General features: G+C 32.1%; 1 protein-coding gene across 2 annotated transcripts in view; it reads right to left on the bottom strand.

The window, feature by feature from the left end:
- Nucleotides 1–6,005, bottom strand: part of LOC111396590 (serine/threonine-protein phosphatase 4 regulatory subunit 3-like) — a 28,065-nt gene extending 22,060 nt beyond the window's left edge. For both annotated transcript variants that reach the window (XM_023022998.1, XM_023022999.1), the window contains exons 1-9: nt 5,631–6,005; nt 3,230–3,310; nt 2,997–3,096; nt 2,813–2,897; nt 2,665–2,714; nt 1,787–1,866; nt 1,271–1,330; nt 683–782; nt 516–593 (exon numbers count right to left, since the gene is read on the bottom strand). In XM_023022998.1, the coding sequence (XP_022878766.1) occupies nt 516–593; nt 683–782; nt 1,271–1,330; nt 1,787–1,866; nt 2,665–2,714; nt 2,813–2,897; nt 2,997–3,096; nt 3,230–3,310; nt 5,631–5,675 (679 nt within the window). In that variant the 5' untranslated portion in view covers nt 5,676–6,005. The remainder of the gene's footprint in view (nt 1–515; nt 594–682; nt 783–1,270; nt 1,331–1,786; nt 1,867–2,664; nt 2,715–2,812; nt 2,898–2,996; nt 3,097–3,229; nt 3,311–5,630) is intronic.
- Between the last annotated feature and the right edge of the window lie 4,201 nt (nt 6,006–10,206).

Raw genomic sequence — 10,206 nt, 5'->3', positions numbered from 1 at the left:
AAGGGGGGGGGTTGGGGGGGGGGGGGATCACACAGCACAGAAATCTATTCAAAGACAAACAAAGAGGTTTTCCAAGATGCTCAAATATTCCGAGATCTAGTGACCTGTTAATGATACAAAGAAAGGATATTGCACCAGCACAGAAATCTATTCAGAGAACAAACAAAGAAGTTTTCCAAGTCGCTCAAATATTCCAAGATCTAGACATCTAGTGACCTCTTAGTGATACAAAGAAAGGGCATTGCATGTGATAGAAAAAACAAGAGCCCACCTGATAATTAGGAGAATAAAGCTGATTTTTACATAAAAGCGAAATTTTGGACATTCTGAGGTTTATAATTTTTTTATTATTGTTAACTAGATTCACAGCTGGCACCAAACAATTACGATATAAAGATAACCTCACCATTAGAATATTTTAACCCAAAATCAAGAGCATAGGGCAAGGTGCGGAAGGGAAAAAAGGAGGGAGTTAAAGCACAATTTTCTAGGGAATAAAATGCAAAAGTACTTACATTCAAGGCATCCAATTATATCCATGATCAATTCATCCCCGAATATTTTCTCAAAAATCTGGGGACTATTTAGTAAAACTGCAAACAAAACACACAAAGATAATAAGATTGATGGAATCACTTGAACATGTAATAACATACTCTTGAAGAATGGCAAGCCTACTTACTGATTCCTCTAACTAATTTGAAAATCATGTGAAGACCATCAATATTTTCCAAATCTTCACAAATCTTAAACAGGTCCACCAGCTTTGGGAAGAAATCTTGCTGCATCACAATAAGCTTCGCTTAATAGATGATCATATTGGAAAGACATTGAAAACAATATGATTGTGATGTCCTTAAAAGGGAAAAGAATGCTAAATACTTAAGAACACTAGGTATCAAAACCCCATGGATTCCTTTTAAGCCATTAGCTTAGTTTCTCAGCTGCCAGATACAATTTATCTCCCAATTCCAACCTCAATGATTTTCCTGACGCCAGGAACTCTACACTACGGGCCGATTTTCGATCTTCAAAGGCCAGATACACAACCATCCTAAAGTGTATACTTCAAATTATGGTAACTTGCATAGTTGACCCCAAAATTGTCTACTAACAAATAAATGGAGATAGTACAGGTCCAATAAAATACACTCATATATATTGATTACAATGATGATACACTAAATTGAGGCATATCCCTCAATAAATCACTGTCTGCAAATGTAGAAGTTACGAATCTTCACTAACAAAAAAGATTGAGAAGTCTTACATAGTGTAGTATGAGTTCATTCACACGCAATTGACCAGCGATGCCACTCTCAACTACAATCTGCAAAAGATAAACAGGAGAATAATCTTTATATAGGTAAATAATGAAGTATATAAAGAATTCAGCTCAAGAGAGCTTCATCAATGAGAAGAATACAGAAAACTACTAAGATTAAGATGCAATGAAGTGCCACAGCTACAAACAAAACTAATACACTGAAAAATATTCAACCAACCAAACATAAAAAACGAATGAAAAAGATATCTGGGAGGTTATCAAATTATTTTGGTGAAGATTTGGAAAAGGGAGAAAGAAAAGAGGGAAATAAAACTAGCAGAAATTACTATGAATCAATCAGATAAAATTATTGGGTGCACATATAAGATCAAAGTACATCAGTTTCATGCAACAAAAGAACCAAATAAATTCAGGCACACAACATTAAAATCACGTCATGAGACCATGGTAGTGTATTTCTAGTTGCCAGGTAAGGAAACACGAGAAAGAGAAAGATACCTTAAGTATCAAAGGGAGAGTAGATAGCTCAACTGGAGGCAACTCCCTCAACTCATTATTGACATTATGGTACGTCTCATCTGAGAATATACATAATCGAATGTCAAACATCACAGTTACCCCACATTATACACAAAATAAAACCATTTCAAGTAGGTAAGACGCAGAAACATGTCCAAATTTGAGAAGGATATGTATGCATTTCAGCTTACTCCACACAAGATATTTGGCACATAACAATTAGATCTCACCCATCCTGAGCTCATGTAATACCCGGAGAACCAATAGATTGTGACGAGTTTTGCTATTAATAATTTTTAGCTCAAAGGCAAGCATCTTGCTACTAAAATCAACATACAAAGACCACTGCCAATTATGGTCCACCAACTTCCAATACGATTCCGATTCTATGTGTGCTAAATCCGAAAATATGATTATTCATAATGTCATGATTCAGCAGAACATCAACATAAAAGGCAAGTAAGTTGAGAAATTAAAAGGGACCGATAAGTGATTTGTGTGATCAACCATGCAGATGCATGCAAGTAAAGTTATAGGGTACTAGTGTTAAAGAGGATTTAAAGACCATCAATTGTCGATACAGAAAATTTTGGTGCTGATCAAAGCTTCCATCCATCATTAATGAAAAGAAAGCTTAAAAAAGGGCACGACAACTAAAAAAAAGGGTAGTTGCTTCACTCCTAAAGATGCACAGGCAAACTAATAAGAACTTCATATCTTCACCATTGTGCTTTAAACCAGGTATCGAGTTATCATTACGTCGTTCAATTTTCTAAAACTAGGATAACGAGTTAACTTGTACATTTTATAATTCTCACAATTTCTTCTGAAACGAATGGACTACTGCGAACACTTACTACTAAGAGAGCTAAATTGTATATTCCTTTGCACGCTACATATATGGTCCCTGCACAAAACAAAAGGGGAGAGGAAATATTATGATCTAAGCCAGGAGAAGAAAGAGAGTTTCAAATGCATAAGAAACGAGCTACGTCTGATACTAGCCATATGTAAGAGCAACCAGTCATCTCCTGAAAGCTAAGGGCCAATTCAGTTGAAAACTCTGGATCTCTCCACGAAATAATTGTATCTGAAAGATACAAAGTTCATACGAATAGTAACCCAGGGAAAAGGTAAGAAAGTGATAGTTAAAAGGAAATTTCGAAAGGAGAAACAGTGTATAACTTACCTTCTTGCTTACGATAAATATCTTGTGAGCTGATCCGGTGCAATAATAATGTTTCACTGTCTTCCTCATCAATAACAAACAATCCCAGATCTTCTGATCTCTGTCCCACAAGTCACAGCATTTCAAGTGCAGGTGATTATTATGAAATGATTTTCAATTATCATACTAGGAAAGAGTCAGTATATACTACACAACATAAACAAGTGAGAGATGGATTCCAAAAGCAGTCAAACCTCCAGAGGATCAACAGTGACATGGCCAGTTCCTTGGTCATCCCATTTCCCCTCCTCATTCAGGCGGTACACCTTAACACGCTGAAATTAATATCTAATGATGTTAGAACTCTATCCATAAGTCAATTGTGATAATAATATAAAATAGATTAGCATGTCCTGCATATAGCTACCACATGGTTGACTCAGAACTTCATCTTCTATGCCCCTGTTTGGACTCCATTAAAATTTGAATTTGAAAAAAAAAAAAAAAAAATGTATTTTGGATAGAGTGATTTTTTGAGAGAATGTCTCTTTTGAAAAAATTTTAGATTTACGTATAATATTAACAGAGCCATAATAAGAAAAGCACCTGAAGGAATAGGGTGCATCTTAATTTGTTGTATCCTAACAGGTACATTCCTGCCTCTGGCTTAAGTTTAACATAATATTCATTTTTTTATATGAAGATATTCCACGTGATAGGGCCTAAGGAAGTCCACTGTAGGTGGTAGAGAAAGCATTTCAATTAGATATATCGATATTGTTAAGGATGTTTATGATAAAACAATTACAAGTGTTGCGATGTAGTCACAGTAATAGTATAGATTTCTCCATTAGCATAGGTTTGCACCAAATTTTGGCCTCGAGTCATTGACTTTTTGCCTTGTTCATGGATAGGCTATTATAACATATTCGAGATAATTTCCTATGATGTAAGGTATTAGTTGAGAGTATAATTTTGGTTAATTAGAATAGAAAGGGGTTAATCATAAGTTACAACTTAGGAGTAATATTTTAGAATCCAAAGGTTTTAGACTTTTAGTTGAGTAGAACCAAGCCACAGTACATGAAAGGCCATTTTATTAATTGTAAGAACAAGGATAATAAAGAAGATACCATAGGAGATCTTGGGATTCTTAAAAGGTAAATGTCTTAGATATTCGAGGTTTTTATTAAAAAGAAAGAAACTGAAGGGGATGTACTGCATAGGATTACAGCAGGTTGGATGAATGGTAGGTGCTACATCAATTCCATATGATGAAAAATCCTTGTGAGGTTAAAAGGCAAGGTATAAGTATAGTGATTAGACCTACTATGTTTTTATGGCTGCGAGTCTTGGGTTGTTTGATGATAAAATGCTCATAATTCATAAAATTAATGTAAGCAAAACAACAATTCTATAATGTACGAACATACTAGGTGCATTGTTAAACAAATGTATGGTAAATGATCTCTTTCAAAAATCTAAGGAGTGAAAGCAAAGACAATTGCCCTCAACTTCTGATTATACTGACTTGGTGAAACATTATTGTAAATTCACACAAAATCTTTGGTTTGAGATAATCATAACAAAATTCTACTTTCAATATTATGTAATCAAAATAATTTTTTTAAGTAGCAAACACTGTGCAAATATGGGCACATAGGTACACACAGAACTCAACCAATAAGGTAGATAAACATAATGAGTAATTAAAAATTATGAAATATTTTTCTCACTGAAGTTGCCGATACTGCATACATCAGCCATTGAATTCAACCGTTAGGTAGATAAACATAATAAAAGAAAATTCTACTGAAACATGAGTAATTAAAAATTAAGGTTTTCCTTAAAGTTAAATGGGTGATCAACAGATAAAAACATATTAAACAAAATTCTACTTTAAAAAATGTATAATTATGAAATATTTTCTCGCAAAAGTGACCAACATTGTGCAAATATAGGCGCACAGGTATGCATTGAATTCAACCAAAAAGGTAGTCTGACTGAAGTGGCCACTACTATCGGTGCTCAGGTATTCATTGAACAACCAATAAGGTAGAAAACATAATAAAACAAACCTTAATAGACATAATATTTGGTGGAGATTATGAAAATTGCCCTCAAACGGTATCTCATTAAGTAATCATTTACTTCCCAAAGTAGTTATCAAGAATACCTCGACAACAATGATTATCCAGAAATTATTAGCAGAAGCTTTACAAGTATGACAGCAAAAGTAGGATAGGATACTCAGAGGACAATTTGACAGAACAAATATATACAAATATAAATTCCATTTGCAAAAAAATCTCTCACTAATCTCCTGGTTAAGCAAAGAAGCTTAATTTCAGCTATCTTTTAACCAATTGCATGCAGGATTCGTGGTTCAATAGGCTTAAACTACAAACCTTCGAATACAAGTGAAGAAAACTTTTGAAACTCAAATGGAATCACTTACAATGAAAAATATGTGTAAAAACAAATCACGTCATCAAGTACACAAATTAAATCCCATAAAATTTTAGAATCGGTATAAATAAAGCTTCAGCAACAAAAAGAAGAGCCGAATTTCAACTCGCAAAAATTAACGGACATGGGTTCAATTCTAGGTCTAAAATATAGCATCTTTTATCAATTCTTCACATTTATACTAACCTGCATGGAATTGTTAGCGTTTGGTGTCTTGTCTTGAGTGCCCATGTGATAAGCTTATCCTATTCACGAAGTCCGTGGAATTCACGGTTCAAAAAGCACAGATTGAATTGCAGGGGCAATTGACAGAGGAGTCGAATAAAATTAGGGTTTAGAAAAAGAGAAAAGAGTGTATTTTATGGAAACAAAATATTGAATTTTGTGGTGTGGCACAGCTCGGGTTTAAATTCAGATCGATTAAAACCCTAACCGCCAATAAAATTATTCGAGTGAACAAAGCTTCGCACACAGCTCTCTCTCTCTCTCTCCCCCTCCCTCGCGCGCGCTCTCTAGTTCCAGTCTCTATTTTATCTTTCCCTGTGAAATATTTTTCTTCTCTGAGCCCGGCCTTTGAAAACCAGCATTTATCGAAATGATCCTACTACCCTTGGTGTAACGTCGAAATTACGAGCGTTGCCATTAGCCTTGATCTCTACTTTTCTGACGTTTCACGCGCTCTGAATTGCGTCTCTTTATATTAATAACCCTAACTTGTATGCGTCTCTCACGACACAACAAAAGGGTGACAACATAGTTTCATTTATTAATCATTTCAATTTTGGCATTTACCATTAGACTCAGTTGCCATGTGGCAGGAATAGAGGCTCAGCATTCGTAGACATTTGACAAATATTTCACAATAGATGGTATAAGTATTTTTCTCGCCATTTTTATTACATGAGATCCCGAGTGTCCCAATCCCATGGAAGTGCCTTGTAGAAGATCTGTAGATTGCTGTCATGTACACCCAGTTAAATTGATGTCGAATTAATTATGACCATGTTTGTCCCCATTAAAATTTTAATATATTTTTCTCTATTTTCTTTTTCACTACATATTTTTTAATAAAATAATATTATACAAAAATAAAAAAATTCTTTTTTTAACCGCACTTTCTTCCAAAATACATTATTTTTAAACTCTCATTATGATGGGGGCCTAACAGATTGTGAGTTACTTAAGCAAAAATGTTTTGACAAAAATTTTGACAAATGTTGAAATAGTACGTACTCAGCCATTGATTTGAATTTATGAAGTTCAAATCAAGATTATGTTTGACCCACGTTCTTTCAAAAAAATATATTATTAAATAGTGATTTAGTATCATTTCAACAACACATTTTTCAATAAAATAATATTACACGTAAATTTTAAAAAAAATTATTTTTAACCACACATTTTTCCATCAATACACTATTCAAAAATACACTATTCAAAAATGCATTCTTATGAAAATAATGAAGCTCAAACAAAGACCAAGTATTAATGTGCATGTCACCGTAACATCTTCAAAAAATAAAGTCAAAAAAACTGTACAAATAACAACATTCATGTCCAATACCTACAATACTAGCGTTGTTTTTATCTGGTTATTTTGTAGGATTTGTCGCCATTTATATATTTTCTAGGATTAACAACTTATAATCATTTAAAAGTTAAGCACTGTCAATGTATTAAGTTGATGGGCTAATATGGGCCCACATTAAGTTCTCGTTTGATTTTAATTATTTGAGAATTACTTTTCTTTCACACTTAGAAGATGTTTAGTAGGGGTTAAAAATAAATTTTTTAGTAGAATGTGATAGAAATTTTTGAAATGTGTAATTGAAAAATTATGAAATCCATAAAATATGTAATTAATATTGATTGTTTGATTTTGATTTTGATTAAAATCAGATTTTAATCCAAATCAAACAGGCATTTATTTTCTACCATACAATCCCTAAAAAAATTGTTTTTATGTTTTCACATAGTTTTTCCCTAATTTTTAATTACATGTTCAAAAAAGAAACATTTTCAAAGAATTACTTCTTAAAAAAATTAAATATGAAATTTCCAAGAAAAATTATTTTCCTTCGAAACTAACTATGAAAAACATCAGAATTCACGAGGCTCAAAGATAGTGGAATTGAAAAAATACATAGAAGAGATTCTCAATCCTCGCCTAAATTTCATGTTTAAATGTTATTAGCTTTAATACACTATTTAGTACGATGAGATTTTATTTTTCAATTCCAATTTCCAACACACAATGACTAACACTTAGCCCAAGTTTTGTGAGGATTTAAATTAGATTTTTAGTAGATTTGATAAAAATTATTGAAATGTATAGTTGAAAAATTGTAAGACTCATAAAAAATGTGATTAATATTGATTATTTCACTTTCATTTAAATTAAAATCTAATTTAAATTTATACCAAACAGGGGCTTAATCAATATATTAATTATGAGATGATCTCACGATCAAAATTGTTTTCATTTCTGTTGCTCCTCTACGTTAGCTTAATAACGGTTTTCTTATTTTCAAAAAAGAATGTAAAGTGTAATTGTTATATTCAGAGTATCTGACTTTCTATTTTTAAAGAGCATAACCTATTATTCAAAGAGCATCTAGAAATTTAGAGAGAGAGATTTTTGAAGTACTTCAACAAGCTCTCTATGTATAACATTTAATTTTACTATTCCCAAAAAATATTTATAATTTTTCTCATCTTTTGTTTTAACTAGTTTTTCTCCAAATAGTTATATTATTTTCCTACATTAAAAATTAAAATATTTTGAATGCACTTAATCATGGAGAATGAGTTTGGCTCCGCTACTCTCTAAAATAAAATGTTAACTTAAAAAGCCTCTTGAGACATGAAATAAAGAGTATTTCAAGTTTAAATAGTCTTTTGGAAATACTCTCACTACATAGTTTAATAATTAGTATTTGTTTGGCTCCATTAAAATTTTAATACATTTTTTCCTTTCTTCTTTTCAACTACACATTCATCAATAAAATAATATTATAAGTAAGCCAAAAATTTTACCTACTTTTATAACCTCATATTCTCTCAAAAATTACTATTTCAAAACACATTATTACCAAAATTTCATTATAATGGGGGCCAAACAAGGGGCTTAAACGTCTTCCTTCTGACAAGCACAAATTATGCAATATTCCTCCAATCATTCCTTTTATCCCAAATCTTCCACTCTTCCGACATCTTAAATTTAGTACGAATTGTAGCCCCAAACAACCATGCTCTTCAAATGACAAGAAGTAATTCCTTTAAATTTAAAACTCAAACGTCAAACTTCAAGCTATTGATGTATTACTTGAGTTTTACAGTAAAAAGGGGGAAAAAGGCCCTACAACGTTGACTGATGTAAATTAACTATACTCTCTCTTAAAACAATGCTACAATTATGAACCAAACTGAACAAGAAAAATGAAATACTAAGTAAACAAACAATTGCTTTAATATGGAAGCTACTCACCATTGGATGGACTAGGCAACAACAACGGACGGTACGAAAAAACATAGCTAGTGAATCCTAACAAATAACCACCTCATCAGGAAATATGCTTATGGTTGGAAATAAGTTTAAAAGATCAATTATTTCAGTGGGTCGTTAGTCAAATATGAGAGTTATTAGGCCAAACGAGTTCACTAGATTGTACTTGCTCGAAACCAATTTCAAGTGAATGAAAAATTAAAACCAAAAGAGAGCCGCTATAAAGCATGAAACAAAAGTTTAAAAAATTGAAAGCTTGAATACCAAAGGGGGGCATGATCCACTAAAAAATGGGTAAGCCATGAAATTGAATAAATGGTAGGAAAATGGAAAAGCCATATCCCATGATGGAAGATGAATTGACATTAGACGATTTAATATAGTTCAAGTTAGATGTTTGGAGTCAGATCAAAGTGACACCACTAATTTTGAGATGACCTATGTGTTAGAGGTTTTGAGCTAAAGCCAACACACAGCCAGATTGAGGTGCAAATAATTATTTAAATTCCTCTACCTACCAAATGGCGACAAGTAAGGGTGTTAATGGGCTGAAGCTCAACTCACAGCACAAGCTAACTTACTTAAAAAAATGTCTCAACTTCTGCCTACCAACTTGCTGGTTGACAAGGTAAGTTGCTCGTGGACCTGTCTTTTCTTTAATTTATTTAAAACTAAAACTGTTATTTATAATTCATAAAGCAGCTTGAAATTTTTTAAAAAATATATTTGTTTATATAAGTTGATAAAATAAATTTGATATTGCAAAAACCCTATTCCATTATTCGAGTTTGGGACTAACTACATGATAAATAAGCAAAGTTAAAATTGTACAAGAATTGGTATTGCATATATATATATATTTTTAAAATGAAAATACATTTGAATTGAACAAATTAAATAAATAGAAAGTTCTTACTTTATTATCTTCCTCATCTACAATTGCAAGATATAAAGCCTTGTTCGGTGGAGATTCTTTAATACTCATTATTTTTCCTAAGTTCTCTTAATAAATTATTTTGAGTGTAGATTCATAATTTTTTTTAAAGGAATTTTAACCACAATTTTCAGTAAAATTCACATCTACACATGCTCTAATTTTGTCAAAAACGTCACCGTATGCAACCTATTTTCATACACAAATATGTGTTTCTATTTGCTTTGGAATATTGCTGCCACGTGCTATATCCTAACCTAGAATATTATTTCTTATTAAAGAACTTATGTTTTCAAGTGTTTTTAAAGTTGTTGGTGATGTGA

This window comes from Olea europaea, chromosome 7 (genome assembly GCF_002742605.1).
Source record: "Olea europaea var. sylvestris chromosome 7, O_europaea_v1, whole genome shotgun sequence".
Classification (NCBI taxonomy): domain Eukaryota; kingdom Viridiplantae; phylum Streptophyta; class Magnoliopsida; order Lamiales; family Oleaceae; genus Olea; species Olea europaea.
Note: the sequence above shows the minus strand (reverse complement) of the source record. Positions and strands in the feature narration are given on the sequence as shown.